Here is a 25,877-nt window from a genome sequence, read left to right as displayed (position 1 = left end):
TGTTGCATGAACATTATATGGTTTCCATGGTATGGTATCTCTGTACTGAGTTTTGGGGAAGATTTACAGAAACAAGCACTAGAAATGTCAGTATTTGTCTGCAGAGGACCACTGTTTATCCACACCAAGATTCACACACCTTTTACTAAAGTAGAAATCGTGATCTTTTAAATGCTGGTGTCAGAAAGGTCTTCAGCTGTCAGTACTGAGGGAGTCAGTGCAAGCAGCAGGGGGCTAAAAAAGACTCCCTAAAACTTCAGCTAACTTCAGTTAACTTCAGCTCTGCTTAACTAAATGTTTGACTGAAAAATGAGAGTTGTATATTCCATAGGAAGTCCATTTATTCAGCCTTCCTTTGAGATGGAAATACTGCAAGAAACACCTGCCTCCTGGCTTCTTTTGCTTATGTTCCAGCTAGAATGGCCCTTAAATGAATTAAAATGAGTTAAAATACTGAATTTTTAAATTTTCAGAAATCTGCAGTTAAATTGTTGGGTAGAGATTTTCATGTCCATTTTAATACAGAGTGCTTTCAGTAGAGAGTCTCCCATGATTGCAATTACATGCTTTATTAAACCCAATGCCTGTGAGATAAGAGCTCACGCATGCAAACCTTGTAAATGACTTAAATCTCTTATTACTTCAAGGAAAACCTCTCTGTTTCTCATCAGCTTGTTACGAATAATGTCCTTTGCATGCTTTATTCTAGTACCATCAATCAAAACAGAGCCCATTGATGACTATGATCCAGCCTTAATCTGCAATACAGTACACAGTGGTCTGGGAACAGTAACACAGCCTTACTATTCACAGCACACAATGGTCACCGAGTCCCCTTCCTGTCTTGTGGCCACTATGGCCCCCTGCCAGCAGTTGCGCTCAGGCCTTTCTTCTCCCGATTCTCGATACCATCAGCAGAATCCAGCCGCTGTAATATACCAAAGAAGCAAGAGCCTTAGCCCTAGCCAACTGGGCTACCAGCAATCCAGTTTGATGGCTACACCAGTGGCTATTTCAGATGCCCATAGGTCAGTGCTGGTGCACGCTGGTTCTCCAGGCCAAACTTCAGCAGTGCTCCACCACTCTCCAGGCAACCAGCAGTCTTCTCCTGTGATCCACTATTCTCCAACTAACCAGCAACTGAGGTGTGGAAGTCACCAAGAATTTCAGCACATCATGTGCTGTGAAAATTTTACATCCAACGTTGCGAGATCCAGCCAGCCCCAAGTCAGTCAAGCACAAAGGTTAAGTCCAAGTTCGTATCCTACCGTGATTCAGCAGCAGACAGCCTCAGGCCAGCGAGCAGCAAAAAATGGACCACCAGTTAGCGACCAGAAAGAAGTGTTACCAGCTGGAGTCACTATTAAACAGGAACAGAATCTGGACCAAGCATATCTGGATGACGGTAAGCCCCACTCTTTTCTTGTATGGATTGGCTTGTTGGAGGGAGGGGAGAAGTTTACAACTTATAAATCCTACCTGTTCCTCTGCACAAAAACAATGTGGCCTCCTTTTGATGGGAGTGGATCTGTTGCTCATGAAATTCTGCATTTTAGTCTTTCATCAATTGCATTTTTGGTAGATGGCAATGCACTTTGGCAATGGGGCAAAAAATAGACAGTGTTCTGCAGAAAGCCTCTGTCTTGCTTCGTGACATGGAGGGAGCTGTCAGGTTTTAAGCTGTTGCCATTTTGTTTCCGTTTGCCAAACGTTAGTTTGGAAAATGGAGAAACTGAAACAAAATGCACTTTTTAATTATTTTTTTATTATTCATATCAGGGCAAAGTCCACTTTATAAAACGCTTTTGTACATTTTGTACCAAAAAAAAGCCCATTGAAGAATCTATCAAGGCCTGTAATGAATGGGGTAGTGCTGCAGGCAAAACTTTTGCAGATGTTCTAGATGAACAGTAGGACATTGATAAGTAGAACAATGCTGTTTCTTTGTTGTGAGCCCAGCAGATTTAGCCTTTAGGAATGAATATAAGTTAGAGTAAAGCTTTCTTTGAACATATCCTGCTTATTCTTAGGTAGGCAGCTATTGGCAAACTGGTTGATTGGTTCTTTTATTAAAGTAGTAGTACTGTTCCTTGCAAGAGGAAAGCAATGCAAACTTAATACTTGCAGCTGGTTGCTGCAATTATAAAAGTCAGCAGCAAAACCGACACTGGCTTTAGTGGGAGCAGAGTGAGGTTGCTGGATACATTGCTGCAAATATAGGGTGTTCTTAGGTATGAAGTGTGGACCTGCTTTTCACATATGTTCACTGCTCTTACCTTCGCAATCTAGGCAGCTGCATGCATGATTTGATTTTGTGAATGTGCGGAGTTACATGGTTTGCATGTTTAAATTCCGTACCCAGTAGTTTGTGATTTTTCCTGCAATTACTCACCTAGAGTTGTGAAATTGTTTTATTTTCTTAGCTTCAGGTAGTGAGTGCTCTGTGGCTGTATCGTGTTCAGTCTTCATCTCTGCTTTTGCGGGAAAGTAGGGTCTGGAGTGTTTTCCCCCTTAGTCTGTGTTTGAAATGTGGTTGATACAGCTTTGGTGCAATCACAGGAAAATCTGGAGAACTTTTTACAGCTTAGTGTCTGAAGAGGGAACGTTGCTAATGTTGAATTGGGATTTAATAGTGATTTTGATTTAGGAGATTTTGCTGGGTCTGAAATAAAATAAAAAGCATTCACTATTCAGGGAATGGAACAAGATAACAAAGCAAGATAATATTTCTGATAACAAAGCTGAACACTGGGTTTTAAGGCACTTTTATTATGAGAAGCTGACAGATTCTTCCACATTTCTAGAAATACTTGGTACAAACCTTGTAACAGAAATAAAAAAGAAGAAGGATATTTGAAGTTAAAGCTGACAAACTTTAGACATGAGCCCAAGTCCACTTAAATGAACTCCAAAAATGGACTGCAAAATTGATTTCACTGGGTTTTGAATCAGGCCAGTAACATCTAACTATAGCACACCTCACAAGGGATATGTTCCACCTCCGTGCAGTTGGCACAGAATAGCAGCAAGTTAGAAATGAAATTCCCAGCTTCTGCTTGGCAGCCTGGATCATCCTGAATTGATTTGAAACTAGAGATTAATTTATCAGTCATAACACCCCACTCAGGCAAGGTGAGTCTGGTCACATGCAGTCTCTTTGCTGGCTTCGGGGAGTTTACGTGATTAAGAAGTCTGACTGGAGAGAATTGTGATTTACTTTAGGGCCTTTGTGAAACATTTGATTCTAAAATGTTCGGGACTTGAATTGAAAAGCCACTTTGTTTGCTGCTGGGGAAAAGTGACTCAGAACATAACAAAAGCCATATTTTTGCTAACTAGAAAGTTTATTTTTGTGTTTTATAGTATTAAAAGAAACCAAACCAAAAGGATTATAGAGGCTTTTACTCACAAATCCTTTTTATCCAGAAAGCTCTTCTAAGCTAACATGAGCCATTAGGTCTTGCTGTGATTTTTCCTGGGTGGTTGCTCAGGTGATCGCTTCCCAGTCAGGTCTGGCACGAGCGTGTTGTACTGCCGCTGATATACGGATTCTCAGGCAACAACAGTTTTGGTGTCTCTCGCTTCCCTTCTCTCTTCTCGCCCTCCCCCATCTTCCTCCTCCCTCGTCTTTGTTCTTCTTTCTCTATATTTCTGCTGACAGACCAGCTTCTTCCCTTTCTACATTTGTGACCTTCTCTTGCCAACTCCTGTCCTCTGCCTCTGTGGTTTAAGTGCAGCCTTGATGTTCTGGATGTTGTATCTATTCTGGGCTCTGCCATGAACTTCTTGTGTGACTTTGGACAAGCCCCACTCCGTCGCTTCCTCATTTCTTGAGCTGGTGCCTCACTGAGAGGGTGCACTGTGCCCCAGTCTTTGAGCTCTCCTGGAAGTGATCAAAGTATGTCTTACGGATAACACAGCTACTATTTCTCTTTGATTCTTCCAGTCTCCTGCTGCCGCTGCTGGCAGGACCCTTCACTAGCTATTTTCTTATCTTCTCTACTGTAGAAGAAGTTTTTGGCCTTCTTTCTGAGGTCATGGTTTGTTCTTTGCTCAGAGCCTTCCCTGTTGCACGGGGCACGTGATACAGGAGACTTAGCACACCTAATCTCTCCTTACCTCCTGCCTTGTAAAGATCTAGTCTGTTCCACCTCCACAGAAGGATTACAGTCAAAGGCATGACCACAGCTCACAAACTTTTGAGCTCTCTAGGTTGCATAGCACCAGCAGTGTAGCCAAAACAGCATGAACTTTAAAGCAGGTGATGGCCCAAGTGTTCACCTGTCTTCTCGGCTGAGTTTTGCCATTTGCAAAGATCTCTGAGTGCAGTAGCTACACAACTGGTACCATTCATAAACTTCCATAAGCTACCATAAACCATCCATAAACAACTTAAAGATATCTTTAGCATGTCTCCAGCTCATCTGTGACTGCACTGCAGATGTAGAGATCTGTCATTTGCTTTGTTGGAAGCAGATATTTGCCCCTATTCTCCTCTTATCTGTGCTACCTCAGGGCAAGAGGTGCCCATCCAAATGGACCACAGCTCACTTCCAGCTTCTCAACTTCTTTCCCCTCATGGACAGAATCGACAAACCTCTTACACGTGATCATGTGGTTACCGAAAAGTAGACTTTAGCTATCAAGTGGTAGAGGTTGGATTTGAAAATACAGCTGTAAGGGAGACGGACTTAGGTTATACATTGCCTCACATACATCCGTACATCTCCACAGGTTTGGGTTTGGATTTGGGTCTCTCTTCCTTTCATAAACCTATGCTGACCTATTGAATGTAAGGGTGGACAGAAGGTGTAAGCAGCAGGTCAGGCTTTTCTCTGACAAGAATACCATAGCTTTTTGATAACAAATAGTGTAAAGGAGCCTCCCTAGGAGAAGGACCTATTCATGAGAAATTGGCAGACAAACCCTTGCAGCACCATCCCAAACCCATTGAAGCTGATGGGAATATACAGTTGACTGTTATAGGATCAGGATACAGAGAGAGGATCGCCGAGGGATTAGAGCACTGGTCCATCCCATGCATCGCCTGGAGCATGGATCATGCTACAAAGCCACAGGCTTCCTGCGTAGCCTTGGGGAAGCCATTCCGCTGTTGTGTGCCACAGTTCTCCATCTGCAACACAGAGATACTAGGATCGTGTGACAAGAGCAATAGGAGGACAAATATATTACAGACTGTGAAGCACTCAGATTCAACACGATCTAGAGTGCCTTACAGAGATTCAGTGTGAAGTGGGTTGTTAGGCTCTTGTCCTAAACAAATAAATGGACATGTATCTGTTGTTTTGAATGTTATCAATTTGCCTGACTAAGATTTAGTTCTTCTTCAGGTTCAGCTGTAATGTTTCTTCACAAAGAAAAATGTTTGTCATTATTCAAATGGTAATTATCTAACCACATCTGACACTCAAAACGGTGCGTCTGAGATAGTCTCCGAAGTATTTTTGGTGTCTGAGTAACCTTTAATGGGGAGGAGAAAAACAAAGCAGATGCATGTGCAGTGGTTAATCAGACTGCCGATCAGCAGAGATGTTTTATAGTGAACTCATGTATTTTACAGAAAATTTTCAGATGCAGCAGATATTTCATTAGAAAAGGGAATTGCAGTGTGTGCAATGTGGTGCTTGTAGATGACCCAACACTTCTGATCACCTTCACTATCAGCAGTGTGTTAACTTGAGCAGTTTTGCTCCCCACCACAGTAACCATTGCCTTAATCATTGTTCTCATCCCAGACCATTTGGAGTGTATTTAGTCCCTATTTCTCCTTCTTTTTGTGTTCTTTCATTCAACAAGAAAAGTTTGAAAGCCCTCAGTTTGTCCCCTCAGTGGCATGAAACCAAAGGCAAACCTCTTCTTTTTCTTTCTTTCTTGACCTTTCTTTTCCTTCTTTCCTGACCAGCTCATCTCTCCTTAGTCAGGGCTGTAACTATGGCACAAGCCTGAATGGGCTGTACAGCCAGGAGGCCCCAGGTCTCCTGGAGATCCAAGAAGTAAAGCTACTATGTCAGCACTACGTAAGCGGCAGTCAGCGCCCCCAGCGCCTACCCCTTGTTCATTCCTGCAGCTTGGTCCCGAGCAGCCCCTCTGCATGCATGCTGGAAGCAAGGAGAGGGTTTGGACAAGGCAAGAAGAGGAGGAGGAGAAGGCTTAGCAGTTACTTGCAGGACACAAGTCTCCTTCCAGCTGGCACGATCCTCATGGGGCCTCTGCTCCAGCATTAGCATGGCGCAAGCATCCCACTTGCTCTCACCAGCCCCGGCGCTGCGGGTGGAGGAGCGGGTGGCACCGGGCCAGCTCCATCAGTGTGTGCCAGCTGGGGATTCCCCGGTCGGGGAACCTCGGCTGTGGGACCGAGGCAGCTCGAAGCCCTCTGTGCATTGGCAGAGGCCAGGTCCCAGTCGCCAGCATGGCTGTAGGGAAGGCGTCTTTCCCTGTTAGCACTGTGTTGATTTCATACCCAGAAAGTGCAGAAGATGGCAGCTTTAGCAACATGTTTTACTTTGATTTTGAGTTCTCTTTGCCATATGTCAATGCTGGACAAAAGCAGAGAGGCAAATAGTGATGGAGGGCAGAGGGGGAAATGGTGTTCTCTCTTTCTGTTTCCTTGTCTTGGAGATAGGAGTGAATTTGAATGTTGCAAATGGGCTGTGGTTCGGTTAGAGCAACAATTTGCATCAAAAAGGCCACGCTCTGTTTTTAATTAGAACTACTTTTCATAAAAGGTGTGGTCATTTCTGTTCAGGCAGCGTTTGACTAAGAGTGAAGCATGTACATTCTCCAAAAGTTTTGCTCAACCACTCTAGCAAATCTATGCGTTCAGCAGACTCATTCCTGATGCTCTGACTCACTTTATGCCGGATTTCCTATCCTCTCCTGGGACCTTACACTACTCTTTCAGTACACTATATGCTTTATTTTTGGATCGCTGCTATTGTGCGTTTGCATTAGGACCTCGATCTCGCAGTCATATGCCAGAGTCCTGCTTTGAGAGGTGCAGTGTGAACACAGAACTAAAAGGTGGTCCCTGCTCCCGAAAACCTATAGACTATTGCCAGGAAGTAGAAAGATCATTATTTCAAGAGGCAGGTCTGCTAGATTTTGTCTGGGCTTTGCCTTTCAGCAAAATATTTTACTTCCCTGCACCTCAGTTTACCGTTATTAAAATGTATCTTGTTAACCTTCCATCTAGTAGCGTTAAGACATTTAATTGATTCACTTTAAAAAAACCCGCAGGGATTCTCAGAAAAAAAGTGCTGCATACTTGGCTAGGAACTGATTATTTGTATGGCAGACTGGCATTTGATGTTCTTCTTCACCTCTAGAAACAATTGGCTGCTTGAAAACTCCAATAAATCCAGCCCCTTTTCAAGACTGCTCTTTCCCCAGCGGTCTTTCTGAGTGGCTGTCCTGCTGTCTAAAAACATGCAAAACAAAACAAAGCAAAAAAAAAAAAAGAGAGAGAGAGAGAGAAAACCCATACATCCAAAATCAGCAGTGGAGGAAGGAAGAAAATGAATCAAGTGATTAAAAACATAGTTCCACTGGCACCTCTTTGTTCTCGGGTTCAGGAATCTTTAATTGGTGCAGTACAGTGCCCACAGGCGAGTTGTGTTACAAAGCATTTCCTGTTCCAAAGAACATGCAGATCCCATTAGGGGAGCCAGGGCACCGCAGCGAAGGGCCGGCAGCGCGGGATGGGTACGTGGACGCTCCCTCCGGACCCTCGGTGGACAGCGTCCCGCCAGGAACCGCTGCACCCAGACAAAAAGATCAGTCCCAGCCATTTTCTGCTGGAAGACAGGCCACGGTTTGAAGGCTAGGCCGGTGGGCTGTTATCAGCAGAAAGCCCTCAGTTTTCAGAAGGCATCAAGCAATTTTCAGTGATGGTTTTGAAATACTGGCAAAGAGTGACTTGAAAAGAGGAACTTGTTCATGCAGTTGGGAATTGAAAGCTTCTAAACCACAATAAAGTCCTTTCCCAGACTTGCTGTCCATTTACTCCACGCTTATGGCATTCCTTAGACGGTCTGAATCACAGACAGCAGACAGCTCTTATAAAGACGACCATAGACACCCATCTGTTGGAAGACATCTGCCAAAAGAGACCATACATTTACTTTTATTCCTTCAATCCACTTTCAATTTAAAGGGATAACAACAATAACATTTTTCAGTCCAGCGACACTCTCCAGCCAGTGTAGAGAAACAGTAACAAATTAAAATAATTCCAGTGTAAAAAGAAGCAGGCAAGCGTTTTCCCCAAATCTTGCAGATGGGTGAAGTGGGGCAGAGCGCCATTAAGTGACTTGTCCTAAGTGATGCAAAACGTCCCTGGTGAAACTGTAACTGTGGGATCCCATCCTGCGAGGGCTGTCCAGCTGCGTGTGCTACTCCCTTGCACGGGTGCCTTGGTGGCACCAGGGGCCGCAAGGGAGCAGTGAGCGGCAGGAGCGCACGTGTTGCACCCGAGGGATGGCAGAGCTCTCCTTTTCCTGTCTTTCCAGCAGACTTGCTCCTTTCATACTATATTTCACAGAATCACAGAATCACAGAATCGCTGAGGTTGGAAGGGACCTCTGGAGATCATCTAGTCCAACCCCCCTGCTCAAGCAGGGTCACCTAGAGCACATTGCACAGGATCGCATCCAGGTGGCTTTTGAATATCTCCAGAGAAGGAGACTCCACAACCTCTCGGGGCAACCTGTTCCAGTGCTCTGTCACCCTCACAGTGAAAAAGTTTTTCCTCATGTTCAGATGGAATTGTCTGTGTTTCAGTTTGTGCCCGTTGCCTCACGTCCTGTCGCTCGGCACCACTGAAAAGAGTCTGGTCCCATCCTCTCGACACCCTCCCTTCAGATACTTGTACACGTTGATAAGATCTCCTCTCAGCCTTCTCTTCTCCAAGCTAAACAGGCCCAGCTCTCTCAGCCTTTCCTCATAAGAGAGATGCTCCAGTCCCCTAATCATCTTTGTAGCCCTTTGCTGGACTTGCTCCAGTAGTGCCACATCCCTCTATTTCGAGGTATACTAGCTGCTTTCTAGGAGTGAGCTGGTGACTGCTAGCAAGTAATACCCTACTTGTCGCTGAGAGCAGGTGTGTCTGTTAGAAGCGCACTAGTTTTGTAGGGCAAAGCCTGGAGAAAGAGCAAAGTTGTGGTACGAGCAAGTACAGGGTGTAAGAGAAAAGAATCGGTGGTGTTCCTCTCAGCTAGGGATGACACTGGGTGTTCTGTGCAAAACCTGTTTTAATGCGGTCAAAATCATGACTGTTTTGACAATAGTGACAAAATCCAGGAAGGGCCAAGTTTTTAAAAATGGGGGCTTTGGAGATCAGAAGCAAGAAATGCACCTGGAAACCAGCCTATAACCAAACAGTACAAAGCAGGTGAGGGGGCTAACTCCGTCTTCTAGAGCTAAATTCACCAGTTTGCATTGAGCCTGAGCAGGGCTCCCTGGAAACCTTCTACGGGGCTTGTTTTACCCGTAGACGGCTCACCACATAACTATGCTGGTTAAGGTGGTTGATTTTTTTTCTTTTGCTAACACAGCTATTATGGTAAAAGCCCTTGTATAGACACAGCTCTGTTGGTGTAAAAACGCTGGGATCAGCACAGCTCATGCCAAGTCAGGGAACCACCACCAGCTGTTTCAGTGAGAGACTTGTGTACCACTATGACTGTCTGCATTGGAAGGCTTTCACCAGCAATGCCAGTGCTGCCAAGCTAACTAAACTTATCAAGGCAGCTACAGCCCATGTAATATAATGGATTTTCATATGAGCAGAAATTGCACGAGCTCAGCCCACTTGCTTTGTATGTTTACCGCTTCAGAATGAATCCTGATGTTGCTAACTTGCAGCAAAGATGATGCAATCTGCTGGATTTGTTTATGAGAGAGATGCTTTGAGGGGGTTTGTACCCTTCCTTAGCTACATAAGCAACCTGCAGCAGGGTATGTAGTTGTCCTCACAGTTTATCCTCTTATCTCCCCTTTAAAATTAGCACTGTGTAATTGCATATAAGTACAACCCGTTAACTGGCTTTCATCCACATGGCAGCTCAAGGCTATTGCTAAGTCTTTGCAATTTCATTGTGAATCTTGAAATATTTATAATGGTTTAAAGTTCCCTGTGCAGGTGACTACAGCAAAATGTGGGTGTTTTTTTTTTCTTTTAGTGATATTTTCAAGTTAGACCCAAGAAAAATCCAAACATTAGAAATACAAATGTCGATGTTTTGGTGTTTAAAAATCTAGGCAGACAAAAATGATGCAACTTTGGGGGGGGGGGGTTAATTGCATGATTTTAAAACCTGTCTCATGATCATTAGAGGCTGACTCATGAAACCCTGAATGCCTGGGTTTGGCACTGCTGCTCTTCACAGTTTCATTTGTTACGAATTTCGTTAATGTTAAGAATGTGCAAAGATGGGGAAAGGGTAGGGCTCTTTTCCCCCTTAAAGCACAGTAGAATACCTGGGAGGATTGAGCTCCTATTGCAAAGCCTAGTGCAAAGGCAACTTGAGCCATTTTCGAACTGCAACTCTGAAATCTTGCAAGCAGCTGCAAAGAGCCCCGCTGCTTTGAAAAGTTTGGACAACATCTGCACATTTCTGTAACTATTGTGAAATAAAATGTCTGGCAAGAATAACTGTCTTAAAGAAATACAGTCTTCTCATGAAGAGAAGCTTTTCAGCAAACTGAAAGCGAGTTATAAAGTCCTCTAATATAGAAAAATGACTGGATTCTCAGTGTTATTCACACAAGCAGAACTTTTCCAATTAAAGTCAATTACTGCCAGCGATCATGGATAGTTGATGGAGGCCTTTTTGTCCACATGGATCTTTTCTCTCGGAGAAATGAAATCCTATAGATGATTAATTTAAAGCCCAGTTTTCTTCCACTTGATTTTTATACTTTGTTTCTTATAAAAATATTATTATTTATAAATCCCTGGCCATTTTGAAAAAAGAGGAGGATGAATCATCTGAAATTCACATCCAAGTTAGTTTTCTTCTGAGAACTCTAAATAGTGAGAGCCACTTTTTTACCCTGCAGAAGCTGGTAGGGCCTTGCACTCCCAAATCATTTTATAGCACAGCTTACTCACCATTTCCAAGAGACTTTTATGTGCTAATTTGGATGCTGTATGTTTTTAGAGGAATTTTAAAAGTAGACTGAACAACTGTACAAGAAGAAACACCATCAGGAACAATCCTGCCTTGGCTAGGAGAGGTGCTAGATGACCTAACAGGTCATCCCTACTCCTGTGATTTGCAAAACAAGCAGTACATCTGTAGTCATGCCAGCAGGAGAGTCAGAGATAGGGGAAGAAGAGCAAAGGACCAAATACCATAAAACTCCCTTCCCAGCATATTAGCTTCTAAATTGAATTTTCAACCAGCTGCTGACTTTCACGCTCTTTTTCTTTCTCATTTTGTATTATAACTATTTTTAGAATTACCAAGAAGAAACCAGAGGAAGGTAAAGGCCACCCTAAAATGTATAAACAATGCAGTTGTGTCTGAATCAACGCTCCAAGTCCCCATGCTTCAGTTTTGCAAGCATAGAAATCTGGGAGTGCATCCAGCTGTGAATTTCACAGATGGATCTTCTCTCTAGAACGGGTCTGCACAAAACCCCCAAATCCAAATAGTCCCAACTTTGGAAACATTCACATTCCCCAGTTTAGGCACGTCTACTACAAATATTACTATCTGTTTGGCACTTAAAGTCTGTCATCTCTCTGTACTCACATGACTAATAGTGTGATAACAATGACTTTGAAGACTTGGTCTTGAGCTGGATTTAACCAGTGGACAATGTTAGATATAAAAGAGTTAAATCTTCAGCTACTGTAAACTAGAGTAAAACCATTCAGGATCAAAGGACTCCAAAAATGATGTCCATGTGACTGAGCAGGGCAACACTAATTCACTAAGTGAGAAACTGGTCTAATACTCTCCATCTTCCTGCAGGTTCTCTGAATCCACACAGTTCCCATTTTAATCAAGCCATGTTCTTTTGTGGGTTTTTAATTTGGAAACTGTTTGTACTCGAAAACACAGACTAAATTCTGCCCTCAGCTGAACAAACACGATTTCCTTAGAGTGAAATCCTAGTTTAACTAGATTTAGTAAGAGAAGTATAGTTGACTTCTGCCCATGAACACCAAAGTGAGTGATATGTTTGCATCTGAGGGAGAATTTTTCCACGTGGATAATGGTCAGGTGTCAAAGTAGAGGTCAAAGCATACTACTGCCCCTTTCTCTCCTCCAGCCGGAGGCCTTCGTGCACGCTTGGACTCACGGATGGTGGGAGGGTACTGGCAGCGCAACGGTCGTGTGCCAAACGTGTTTGTGCACTAACGCACAGCGGAGTGCATGCCTGGAAAACCTTCTGGGCAGGGGAGAGGGACCTGGGGCCCTGCAGAAATACTCGGACGATATCACAACAAGTGACAGTGAAGTTCAGTCCTTTCTCAGTGCTTATCTCTTAACTTGCTCTGCCTTTGCGCAAAGGACTCTGAACCTTTGCTTTTAACATGCAAAGAATAATTTGGGCCAGGGAGAAAGAAGCAGCAAATTAGAGGAGTGTGAGTTTGTAATCATTCCCTCTGATCGTCCCTGCCAGGGGAGTCTAGTCAAAGATTCCCAAATTGTGGTGTGGTTTGGTTTGGTTTCTTATGATAAATGACTTCATCATCCGTGAATGAATCGAGTCAAATGTAGGACAAATAGTGAGACACATGAATGACTCTTATGACATTTGCAATGTCTCAATCGGTGCTGGTTTATTTAGGTGGTTTCTAAGTTTCTTTGGAAAGAGTGAGAATGACTAAATGAAGGGGGAGCCACTTCAGAAGTATGGGAGCCAGTGGTGAAAGTACTGTGACAGTTAAACCTCCCTGGGTTAAATATCTGGTCATTATGAGCAAGGCAGCATCAGTTATTTTGTAAGAGCTCTCTTCCAGGAGACTCTGTAGCCACAAAGCCAAAGGCAGCCGGATGATGTACCAGACCTTGCCTTCCCTGTATGGTCATATAACGCCTGGTGCTAGAGATGTGGCTTTATCAGCCCCCTCGGGTTTCCTGTTCGTCTAGGGGGGCAGAAGGGCTGCTCTCTGAAAGTGTCTATAAAAGTCCTAATTTTGAAGGGCACGGGACCTCTGACCCTCTGTGGCTATCTGCGTTTGCACCCCGGCTGCCCACCGGCAGTGGCCTCTGCTTTCCAGGCCAAGGTGCTGGCACGGGCACCCAAGGCGGCTGCCTTTCTTATGCTTTATTCATAGGTGGTACCGGTCTGCCACCCCGCTTAAACATATGGCCCATCATTTCTATAGGTGAGCAGTCATAAAACTAGGAAGCTGTCCTTGGACATGAATAATTATAATTTTATACAGACTGAAGTTTACAAGAGGCTGGAAATAGTCTCTAAACATGAACACTGACTTTCTAGGCATTAGGCAAGTTTAGTGACCAAATTGTCTTGGTTTAAACCAGAACTGAGCCAAATCAGAGAATAATTTTTAAGATATTCATTTTCTAATTACATTGTGTTTCATGGTCTTTTAGTTACTTTTAATTCTTCCTCTTTTTGTTTCTTCTTCATGCATCTTCATTTCTTTTCAGTGGGGTGCTGTCTTCTCTCTTAGGAAGCATCCCAAGATGCTGATTTCCAGCAGGCAAAATACAGGGTGAGATTATCAGCTAGGTGGGCTGGGTTACATGAAACCTCTTCTCCTGGGGTCATCCTGCAGCTTCATGTCTTCAAATAATATTTACTATATTTTCAAATCTTTTTCCTTTGTAGGAAAATCACAGAATTTAATACAATTTTTTTCTTCAGTATAAATTTTATCAGCTAGTATTAAAATAAAAATTACTCAACACTGTTCTTTAATTGTCACATTTAAAATTAATATCCATGGAGCTTTGTTTTATGCTTCCTTGGCTTCATAGCTTTTCTCAACCTCAAAGCGCAGCAAGTTTTAGATCAACATTAAGACTTGCCCAAAGTTCAGGTGCTTCTGATAATGGTCTCTGTCCAGATGTAGCTTTTATTCTCCAACCTTTTCTGGCATGCAGAAGAAGACTTCTGCTTTTGAAAAACCACGGCTGAGTGCGAGCCTGTGCTGAAGGGCGGGAAGAAACCTCTCCCACGTGTGACTTCCCAGCGCAGCGCTCGCTCTCCGGGAGGATACCCCAGCAGTGCAAATAATCTAGCCCTTAATCACAGTTGGCCTGTAATATTTACTAGCGTTTCGACAGATTGCGGTGGCTATAACAAGACACTCATTTCCTCCCATGCATGCAAGCCGAGATGCGCGCCGTAGACGGCTGGTTTACTGCAGGAAGCTCGTGCTGCCGCACGCTGCGCTCAGGCTAGCTCGGCCTGGGAGGCTCTGGGGCCGAGGAACCGGGCGATTAGCCAGGGCCAGCCTCTCCCCCTCCTCTGCCGTGAAGGTAACTCACTTCATGCCGCGGACGTGCACCAAAACCTCTGGAGATTTTTCTCTTTTAAGACGTACGCTGCCTTCGGCTGAAAGGCAGATGCACTGCTTATCTGGGGAGTCCCTGTCTGTGGCACCTAGACAAAAATGCTTTGGCAGACGGATAAGGGAGGAAATTAATTTTCTTGTCTTTAGAAAACAGTGTGCACCATCACGCCTGGATAGATCGAATTTGTTATGATAGCAAAACAAGTTCTATGGAAACCATTGTGAGCCCTGGAGTGCGGCTGCCCAGGAGAGTTGGGGAAAGCCGCTTTTGTTTGTTGTGCTTGGCATCGTTTTGCTCTGGATGAAGATGCTTTAATTTTGTGGGGAGACCCAAGAGAGCATTCCTCTTTTTCCATACCAAAAAGCCTTCCAAGCTGGCATAAACGTCCCCTCTTTCCAGCTGCTCCTTTCCAAACACACTGTGCCTCCTAAAGATAGTCTTTACAGTGGCTGGGGCTGGTGGAAAACATGAAGCCTGCATGGATTAGCAGAGGAATTCATCTGGGCTGACGAATTGGGTTTCCCTCTATAAACAGCACTAGTGTTTTCATCTTCTGGACGGCAGAGCGCACTTCGCGTCCCGGCGCTCCTGGGCCCGCCTCTCGCGCGCCGGCCTGCGCCTGCTCCCGCTCCGCCGCCGCGACGACCCGCTGCCGAGGTCTGCTGCGGGGACGGAACACGGCACGCGGGCAGTGAGGCGTTTTCAGCTCTCCCCCTGCCCAAACAGGTTTTTTCCACCCTTTAAAAGAAATGGTGGCGTTATTTTGTTTTCCCAGTTTATTTTTGTTTCCAGGTAAAAGGGAAATGCAAGTAGTCCCTTCTCCGCTGCTTCAGTGATCCTGTAAGCAGCCCACACTATATATGTGTGTGTTTGCTTTGCTGCTTTTTCTCTGGCAGCGATGGGCTTGTTCTCTGCAGCGTATAAAGCCCAGCAGGGGCTGGGGGTTCTCCAAGGAGGGGTTTTGTCTGCCCCGTGTGCCCTGGGCTTGGCAGGCGGCGGGCTGGGTTGCAGGAGCCGCGCTGCTCCCGCGGCCAGGCAGGGCGTCCCGCACTGCCCGGCCCCTGGCCAGCACGGACAGCGTGGCTCCAAGCACCTGAAAAACAGGAACTGTGCTGTTTCCCAAGCACTTCTCGTGCTGGCTCGCAGGATAGGTGCCGAGCGTTGTAACCCCTAGCAGACCCCGGGAGCGTGACTCATTTCAGCCAGGGGCGGACTGGCCGCGATGTGTCCAGGATCCCGACTTCCCTGCCCCGTCACGGCTCCCTCTTTTCCTTCCCGGTTGCAAAACCTTCAGCGAGCGCCTCCCTAGCACTCCTCAGAAAGCCTCTCCTGCAGCAGAAGCACATCTTGTATAGCTCACACTTGTTTTTTTTATAGCTTACTTGGTAAATATAATCATTCGGGGTTATTAAGCACCCGGCATTGTTTCTATCACTGCTTAGGAGGTGAAAGACGTGCAAGGGCCAGTTACGTGATCAGGCTGCGTTTAGTGGTGGTTTGTATTTACCTGACCAGTTAGTAATGGATGATTTTGTCTGTGTCACCAAGTAACTCAGTACAGAGTTAGAGTTGTGGGGATAAAACCTGGGGACTTGGGATTCAGCTGCCAAATGGAAGAATTAAGTAGTAAAGCCCTGTCCCTTAACTTAAGCACCGTGTTTTCACATGCATAACCCCATTAAAAGCACATTCCTTGGAAATAAGTCTGTGCAGCCCCCATCCTCCTGTAACGCGCCCTCCTCCAAGGCATGCTGCACCCGGCAGGGCTCTGGCTCCTGCCAGCTGTATCTGCTCCGCGGCAGGGAGAAGGGTGAGGGGATCCTGGCAGTCCCAAGAGAGCAGGCAACTAACACGGCTGTGGGAGGAAAGGGTGCCGGGGTAAATGTGTTACCCGCACTCATAGATATCCTGTGCTGCTGCTGAATCATGGTCTTTTTACGGATAGCACGTGGGTTAGACTTATGAAAATAAGGCGCTTTTAAAAACAAACTGAAAAAACAGAAAACCTGTAGGTGGAAAGCAATGCCGTAGTGTTTCACAAGTTTTATCAATCTACAGTATATTTATTATGATACAGTTCTTGGTGTAAGCATTGCCCTGTTTTTAAAAGGAGCAAAAGTTGGTGTAAAGATGCTGCTGGGTGCAACTGGAGCATTTTCTCTACCAAATCATTTGATGTGCCCACCTATCTGAGCCGTTCCCGATCACCCCACTCCAGATGCATCGTGTCTGCTGTGGTTCTGACGGCGTCGAGCACTGTTCCCGTCCAGGTGACAAGGCAGCTGCCCTGGGAACCCAAGGGGGAGGCCCAGGGTGCTGGTAGGAGGCAAAGGTGCTGGCCAGGACACAGGCTTTCATGTATCATTGCTTTAAGCAGGCTCACTGGCTGCCAAAGGTTTTGCAGCTGGAGCATCAGCCATGCTGAACCACATGAGGAAAACAAAACCCAGCAGATTTCCAAAATACTAACAGCTGGATGCAGATGACATTTCAGGATTAAAAAAAAAAAAAAAGCCCAAACCAAACAAACCTCTCTCCTCGCGTTGCTCTTTGGCCCCCTCCCGACGTGGCCCCATGCGGCCGCAGCCCCAGGCTGGGGTGCCTCGCGCAAGCGGGTGAGCCAGCAACGCAGCTGGGGTGTTGCTGGGGCGTCCAGCCCGGCGGCAGAGGGGAGGCGAGGTGCCCACCAAAAAGTTAACCTTTCTGAACTTGGAAATTGTCTCTGTCTTGGCGTGCGAAAGGCGAGAACGGGAGCCAAAAGGAGCCAGGGGTGAAGCAGCCGTCTGCATCCCGCTCGGCGCTCTGCTCCCAGCCAGGGCCAGCGGTGACCAAACCCTCTCCTGGGACTGTTGACTGTTGCTATTAACAGTGCTGATTTATGGCACAAATACAAACTGCGCCGTTATTATTAGTGTTGATTACAATCATGCCTAAGGGTCCTTCCGAGAGGAAAGCCCCGTTGTGCTAGATGTGGTGCATGCACGGGGCGGCTAACGCTCCCCACCCCGCGGAGAAACCGCCTCCATGGGCGCCGTGGCCTCCGCGCGGACAGGACAGCCCGCGGGGATGCTGACCGCGGCGCGGGCCCGGGGGCAGAACCCGCTCTTTCACTCGAGGAGGCTCCCCTTGAGGTCACCGGTTGGTGTCAGCACAAACACAGGCGAGTTTGCGTTTCTGCAACTCCCTCGTCAACCTGTTCAGCAAAGCCCTGCAGCATGAGCTTACATTAAAGTCAGCGGGGCTTAACCACGCACTTAAGCTTGAGTGCATTTCTAATTCTCGGCTGAAAAGGGGGAAGACCCAGTCTCTTGGACGGTCTATTTTTTCCCACCGGTAAATTACATCCATTTTTAGGTCTGTTGATGTGGCATTTTTGTAGCACCTAAAATACTCCCTCCCCATTACCAGGCACCTTCCTGTTTTCTTGCTGTTGGGCTGACCAGGACCAGGCAGGGAACTGCAGGTCAGGCCCAGATCTACAGCTGTCCTTTCACTTCATCTGGTTTCCCTGCTGCTTTGGTGTCCTTCTCCTTTGCATTTAGCCTGGGGCAAAGCAAAGCAGCTAGTGGTAGTCAGCAGTGTTGGTAGCTCGGTCCTGAATCCCAAAGAAGAGATTAGGACAGTTCTGTGCAATGTCACTCTGACGGTGACAACTGGATGGTCACGTCATGATGTTGCATAGCACGTGATGAGCCTTCCTCATGCTGCTGCTGCTGCAAAGAGCAGGCCAGGAGTCAGATTTACCTCACCACCGAGAAATCAGGCCCAGGTATTTGCACTTGCTAGTACAAAACCTTTCCATCTCTGTTCAGCATCCCAAAGGATGGTCACAAATTTCTACTGAAAGACCTCTACTATTGCTGTTCACCAGCATTTGTTCCATGTTGTCTGTCTGGGAAACAGCAGGTATGGTCTGGGCCAGGTTCAGAGAGGTGATGAATACTGTGTCTTTGCATACTTTAAATTTTTTTAAAAAATAGGTAGATGTCTAATCCACAGTGATTTGATTGGCCACCAGAATACCTTTAAACTCTGGCCTTGCAGAAGACCTCCAGTGGCTTCGTAGTTTCCTTACGCCGTGTGCGTTAGCTGGTGCATTTCACTCATGTTTGCAGATGTGGCAGTTACTCTCTTTCCAAGACCTCTCAGAAAGAGCTACGGTGATCTTGGCCTTCAAACTTGCTACTACTGTGTCTTTCAGCTCACTGTGCCCAGTTCCCCAACGGCAGGGCAAACAGTCTTCCCATTTAATCTGCGTTCCCAGCCGGAGGAATGGTCTGCCAATTGGTTTTGCATGTGTTCTGTAGTCAAACGAGAGCATGTGAAACGTAAGCAAGTTCTGTCTTTATTTTAGGCAAGAGGGTGTTTTATCCCTGTGTGGTTCCAAAGCCTGATGTTGTTTGGTTGGAATTCACCCAGGAAGTGTAGCAATGGACACTTAAATCCAAACTAATAGGTTCAATATGAGGTACAGCTGCGGAGCTCGTGAGCTGGCTGTGCATGCTCCTGTGTGAAGGACAATGTTGTCAGAGAGCTCACTAGGGCTTGGGAGCGATCACGACGCTCTCACTGGGTACTTGCAGCTTCTTGCATCATGCCCCCGAGGTTCAGTAATGAGTACAGCGTTTAGCATCCTGCCCAGGTGGCATGGGGATACACACAGCACCGAGTCCTCACGGCTGGAGAATTATGATGGCTCGTTAATCCTGGGAAGGAGTACCTGGGCAGTCCAATTTGATGGTTGCTCCTAAGTCTTGGTCTGGAATGTGGATGGGAGATCTGCAAATAATCGAGGCCTAGTGTTTGAATAAATGTCGGTTCTTGCTATTGTGGTGAGGTTGGGAATTGCCCAACCTCAATAGCTCCGGCTGCACTTCAGCTAAAGATAGTCACCTCGACAACTATCATACATTATGGAGCTCAGTCCTATTTCTGGTAATTTATATGCCTCCCCCCCCCCCCTTTTTTCCTTTCCTTACTGAGAACAAAAGTTTTATCGTTTGTGCCATTGACTCAGATCGAAAGTTTTAACTCTTTGGATGATGCATGTATATTTTTCTTATGCTCTCAAGCTATTTACTGTCAGAGGTTTATGGTCTTCTGTAGGTGAGATGCAAAGTCAGTTACAGTATCTGTTTCCCATGGTCTTTGCACTTTTTCTTGTAGTTTTTAGTTACAGGTGTCTCCCATAATTAGTGCTCCCTCTCAATTCATCATGTTCTCCAATCTGTACATATGCCCCATAGTATTATTTCTTCTTATTATTACTATATAACCATACAGGTTAGGAACCCCCTCATGGATGAGAACTCCATCGTGCTAGATGCTGTATCGACCGAAAAGGAAAAGAACTTGCAGTCTAAGTGCAAAATAAAAGATAGTGGCTGCATGCAGGCAGATGTGCAGCACCTCGTATGTGGCACCTCCTTGACGCTGTTGTATGTGAATCTAACCCACTGTCAATAACCACTTAAATACTTAATGGTCTGGATTCTTTCTTGTCACTGTGGCCCCAAAGTTAGGAGCTCGGTTGTCCTGGACACTCCTCCCCAAGCTCAGAACAACTCTCTAGCAGTGCCTGTCCCTTTCCTGCGCCTGCAGAGGAAGGGAAGGTGGGAAGAATCTAGCCCAAAACATTCATTCTCTGAAGGAAGTGGAATTGTGATAGAAAAATAATCAGTATGAAAAAATGATTGCATTTGTTCCCGTGCTCAGTGTTTTTCACTAAGAACTGTGCACCTACTTCCTAGAACCCTCTTTAAAATAAGGCATGTAAGAAACATATGCCTTCTTTGTGCTTGCTGTTCCTAAGCTGTGTGTGAAAGCAGAGTAATTGCAAGCAGAAGCTTATTTGCATGCCTGTGCCATAAGAAAGCTTGGTTTATCTGGAAAAATTGTTTGTAGGCCACTTGTGCATCTTTTCTGTTACTTTGGAACAGTTGTTTTCTCCTGGCCACCAGAGCACCAGGTTCAAAATGCAGTTCAGACATGTTTGGAGGGAAATTTCAGGGCCAGATCCTGCAAGAATCCACAAGTCCTTCAGCGGAGCTGCTTGTGAAGTTAAGACACGGCCAGAGAATTAGAGCCAGTAAATAGTTTTGTGGATTAATATATATAAGCGCTAGAGCTTTAGGGAGGAAAATAGATTATGTTCATCCCCTAAAAAACTGCCTGAAGGGAAACGTAACATGGTTTGCTTACTCTCGATTAAGTATTAGTTAAATGGTTTGCTTCCCCTCAATTAAATATTTGTTCTGGTTCCTTTGTGACAGAAAAATAAGAATCAGTAGCATTGCCTATTCTTGTTACTTTGAGTTAATCCTAAACATGCTGTAACAGTTCTTTGATTCTCCCCCCCCAATTATTTCCTGTAAAAGAAAATACCTTTCTCCCGTCCATTCTTTTTTCTCTGTTTTTTAAACACTTTACTGAATGACTCATATTGCCTCCTAGTAAATAGGTTAAGTCTAGGAGAATGATGAAACTGCAAAGTGACATGTGAATAAATAGTGCTCTCGCTGGTGTGCTTTTCCTGCTGGCAGTTGCTATTTCAGAGGCACTGTGGTATCTATGGCAAATTTCATTAGCGTTTAAACCATGAGGTGCAAGCTACTGTAGGAAAAATTCATCACCAACCTCCTTTGGTTTTGCTGTTTTTAATCTGAAAGCAAGATGTATTAATACCAAGTAGCACTGCTTATCTCAGCAATTATGTAGCACACTCGCAAGGCCCAAACCACGCACAGAAAAATAGACCCGAGCACAATTCACCCTGGTGCTTTGCAGCCGCCGCCGCTGCTGCAGAGTTTGGAGTGACAAAGCAAAGGCTCCTAAGCTGCGGTGCAGGCAGTGTAATATTTCTGTATTGGTTTAGCCAACTAATGTGGTTTAAGAAAATGAACTCCATCCCTTCTGGTATAAGATTTTGTATATTTATTTATTATGTGTGTATTCTATTTGAAATATTTCAGTTGGTCTCATCACATGTTAACTAAAACTAAACACAAACTTAATCTTCGCTCAGTGACTTCCTAACTATCAACCAGCGAGAGCCAGCTGCATGACTCAAACATGTGTCCTTCCCTTACAATTTCGGCCAAAACTATCTGGCATCAGAGTATTGCAGAATGAAAGTCATATCTAAATATATGTGAGCAGAGAGAAAGTCAGTTAAAAAAAGACTTTGTTATGGAAAGCTACTACAAACCAAATCCACGGTGGCCTGGAGTTCCTCATCACACCCAGTCTCATCTAGTTTTCCACTTTCAAGGTATGCTTCCCAAATTGGCTGTCGACACTCGTAGAAGAACTGCACAAAGACATCAGACCTCGGTCCAGCCCTTAATGCCTTACGTATATTAACTAAACAGGCATAAAGGGTTTATCTAAGGAAGAAAGAAAACATCTATGGTCTTCTTAGCAAATTTGATAAGACAACAATTTTTCCATCGTATTCATACAGTTTCTGATTGTGTCGCCCATAATATTCAGTCACTCCGTCTGCCAAGTAGCTTGCCGATGGGATTGGCAGTGAGTGGCACTGGGCGCCACGCTGGATTTCATTAGCCTGGTTCGGTTTCTGTGCGTGCAGTGCTGTGGACCCGGCAGAAAAAGGGTGCTGCGAATGATATTTAAAGCAACACCTCCTCGCGCCCACTCTGATGGGGTGCCTCTTCCCCTGCAATGACTACAGTGCAGCTCCTCTAAATTAACGGGGTTTTTCACACCAGAGGGACTGACCCTGCACGTGGGCTCCAGGGCTTCCTGCAGCGATGTGCTGAAGCCTAGCAGTTTGCACGACAGGAAGGAAAGTGCACAAAATGTTGCCTGAAGGTGCACGTTCCTGATTGCCAGCTGACACGGATTCTTCCTCCCGTCGGAGGGGAGGCAGGGTTTGTGCCTGTCTTAGAGTCTTCTGATAAAAAATTGATGATTAAATGCTGAAATCCATCAAGCAAACAGGAAATCACACTGTGGAGGCAAAAATTGCTCTGCCTTTCCCTCGCCGCTCCCATTAACAACAGCCCGGGACAGTGTGTGTGTCCATGTGTGGCCTGCAGATATCACATAACCGATGCTTGCAGGTTCGTGGAGAAGCTTCCTAGAACACTTAACTCATTGATTTCCAATAGATTCAAGTAGGGATTCAAATGGATTAAATAACTGAAGCCACCACAAATGGCGCTCGATCATCCTTAGAGCTCCTTCATTCAACTGACTTTAATGCAACATTTGGTACCTGTTTCTCTGGGAGATTATGTCATTTGTAGGCAATGTCGTTCTCCCATATATTGTTTGCAGTTCAGATTTCAATCCCCCGGTTGCGGGGTCTCCGTAACTGGCCTTCCAGGGAACTGAGCAAGCAGTTAACACCCAGTTCTCTCCTTAACTGATTAACTGTGTGAAAGTCCTCTGGCCATGGAAGTGTAATGATTTTTTACTAATCACTTACAGGCTCAGGTGGAATTTATTACTGATTTACAAGGTCGTAACCATTTGTGTAGCAAGCTGAAGTGAAGCATGGCAAAATGGACAGGCCTCCAATAGCTCCGTGCATGGCGCGCAGTACAGGGAAAGCAAATGCAGGTTTCAAATGATCTCCGCTCGTGCAAATTGCTCTGTTCTCTTTCCCTTGTCACCGATCGCTTTTCTTTATAGCACCAAGGAGAAATTGCCTGGAGGGAACAGAGAATTGCAGAATGTTTGCAGAGTAACAACTTCTGCGTGAGGATTAAGCGTGAATAAACAGAAGCACAGGGATGCTCGTCTAAAAGCAACTACTCAGAGCTGCTGCTGCTGCTGCTGCTGCTGCTGCTGCTGCCGCCGGGGGATGCCGGGCCCCATGCAGCCGGCAGGGCGAGCGCAAGCGCAGCCTCCCGCAGGCTCCCCGCTACCGCGGCCCCGCGCAGCAGGGATGCTCTTAGTCTGCTGCGGTTAGATGCTATTTTGCAGAGTCAGAACAGACCACTAAGTCTTCAGATTGCTTTCTGTTATCTCCGTTGGCTCAATTTGATCATCCTAATAGGAATACCAAGGATCTAATTTTTAGTGGTATTGAGCACTCCAATCTTGACTGAAATTTATGGGACCTACCACGTCTGTTTGAAGGTTCTTATCGTAAATCGTTGCCTATTAGGATTTTTAGCGTGCCTAAGTGAGCTGAGCTCTTGTGCCTTTCAAAGTTTGCTGAACTACCTAAAGGCTTTCACACATCCCTGTAGGGACCTTCGAAAATGATTGCTTTCCACTGCATCCAGGTGGTCGGTATAGGCTCCTTCTACGCAAGCCCTTACTCACCGTTTTGGGCTGCTCTTTTCTGTTCGCTAGGCATCAGGTAATTAAGTTCCCCGAATGTGGCTTTCAGTGTCTTTCTGCGTTTTTCAGGCCAAAGCAAATCTGCGATAAGCTGGTCCTTCTGGGATACTCTGGATTTGGCCTGGGCCATACGGCAAGGTGATGACGTGGCTGAGGACCAAGTTGTGGAGCCCGGCCTTTCCAGTCTTGTGCCTTAACCACTAGGTCATAGTTTTTCCTAACAGTTTTAAGGCAACTGTTTCATAGAAGTGGGCTGTTGATCTTTTCTGGAAACAGACTGACAATAATTAAAGTACTTAAAATATCTGTAGAATTTCTAGAGTGGTGACACAGGCAGATTTGTGTCGTAAATGTTTCCTTCTTGATACTTTTGAAGCATGGTGCATTTAGCAGATAATTTTTTTTTTAGAAGAAATGCTATCTATCTTTATTTTCTGCTCTTTTGTCACAGGCACACCCAGCTTCCTGTTAAAGATTTTGGGTAGGATACTACAACAGATGTTGCTTTTTTTTGCACCTCACTCTGGAACTGTATTGAAATACAAGGAGAGGGTATTTAAATGTAAAGTGAAATACAGGTTCTGTGAATCACAGAAGCTTAGATATTAATTTCAGTGGAGACAGGCTGTAGCCAAAAATATGCATTTTATTTAGATTCTGTTTTCCATTTCTAGATTTCCAGATTCTGTTTTCAATTTCTGGATTTCCAAAATCTAGATTATGATGTTGAATTTGTCAAAAGATGCTAATGAGTTTTGAGTGTGTTAAACTATTGTAACAAAAATAAATACATCCTGGGACTTAAATTGCCATTTAGTTTGAGATCTGTAACTTCTTCCAAAAATTTGCTTAATTAATGGAAATGACCTGATTGCCATAGGACTGGATGATGCTAAAGAAAGAGGTTTATAGTTTACATAGATTACAAATAGGACAAGGAAGACAAGTCCCAGGGTGTGTCTATTGGCATTATTTCAATATGGAGTTAAACCTTTAGAGATGGACATATAATTAAAGCAAAGCTTTACATGTGAGAAGGATTCAGCAGTTAGATGTCCCCATTTTCCAGACAAAGTCTTTCATTGCTGTTGATTTATCAGACAACCGCCCCAGGGTATATTTCCTGACACAGTTTGTTGGGATTGGGCTCCTTGTGCCTGACACACCTAAGTTTGTATTTACCAGTCAATTAGTTGCTCCGCTTGCATGTGCAAAGGCTGATTTTCCAGGACGCAGGATATGAAATAGGCCATGTACTGAATGGTACGTTCAAGTGCATGATACGTGGCTGCATAGTCTTAGGGCGCCAAGTAAAATATTTCTCTTCTAAATATAGTCACCTGAAATCCAGCAGCAAAGACGCTTCTGAATCTTGTACTCAAAACTAGCTTAGTCTTTAAGAAGCATTCTTTCTTCCTTAATATTGCAATTATTTTTTAATTTCCACATGATTTTGCAGGAAGCACTGACTGTTTTCATGACGAATTCAAAATAAATCTAAACAGATCAGAAAGGAAAAATGAAACAGAATTTTAAATATTGCCATTTTATGAGAAAAAAATTTCACCTTATTTGAGTTTGAAGCGAAGACTATAACTTTCAGAATTTCTTGTTCTTTCCTGTTCTTTATAATTGAGGGAAAGTCTAATTTACATGGCCATTTTGGTTAGATCTCTTATTTAAAAGGGACTGACTTTTGATCTGGCATAAATGTGTCATGTTTTATTTGGGCCACTAAGATGATAATATAACTGAATTTTGCAAAAGGCAGTGACTAGTCTTTGACCTGACTTACAAGACATATGGACCTCCTGTGCCTCTGAAGTCTCAGATCATATTATCAGCATTTCTCATATGTTTTGTGATCAGTTTAGCAGTGTAATTTTTTGCATATTTATTTTTAGATAATATCAGTTGAGAAAAGAGGGGAAAAAAATAAAACATAGTGCTGGATCTGAGCAAACAGAAAGGTCAGCGGTTAAGTTCTGCCTTATGTATTGTATATGCTGAAATGTCCTTTTAATAAATTAAAACACAAAA

General features: G+C 44.8%; 1 protein-coding gene across 4 annotated transcripts in view; it reads left to right on the top strand.

Annotated features, from left to right (window-relative positions):
• Positions 1–25,877, top strand: part of NFATC2 (nuclear factor of activated T cells 2) — an 86,655-nt gene that overhangs the window by 48,912 nt on the left and 11,866 nt on the right. For 2 of the 4 annotated variants that reach the window (XM_013951419.2, XM_067308017.1), the window contains exon 8: positions 710–1,405. In XM_013951419.2, the coding sequence (XP_013806873.2) occupies positions 710–1,405 (696 nt within the window). Of the gene's footprint in view, positions 1–709; positions 1,406–13,652; positions 13,713–19,805; positions 19,819–25,877 lie in introns of those variants that run through there. The other 2 variants (XM_067308019.1, XM_067308018.1) reach the window with 2 other exon arrangements.

The sequence above is a fragment of the Apteryx mantelli genome, chromosome 18 (assembly GCF_036417845.1).
Source record: "Apteryx mantelli isolate bAptMan1 chromosome 18, bAptMan1.hap1, whole genome shotgun sequence".
Taxonomy (NCBI): Eukaryota; Metazoa; Chordata; class Aves; order Apterygiformes; family Apterygidae; genus Apteryx; species Apteryx mantelli.
This window is presented reverse-complemented; position numbering and strand designations above follow the sequence as displayed.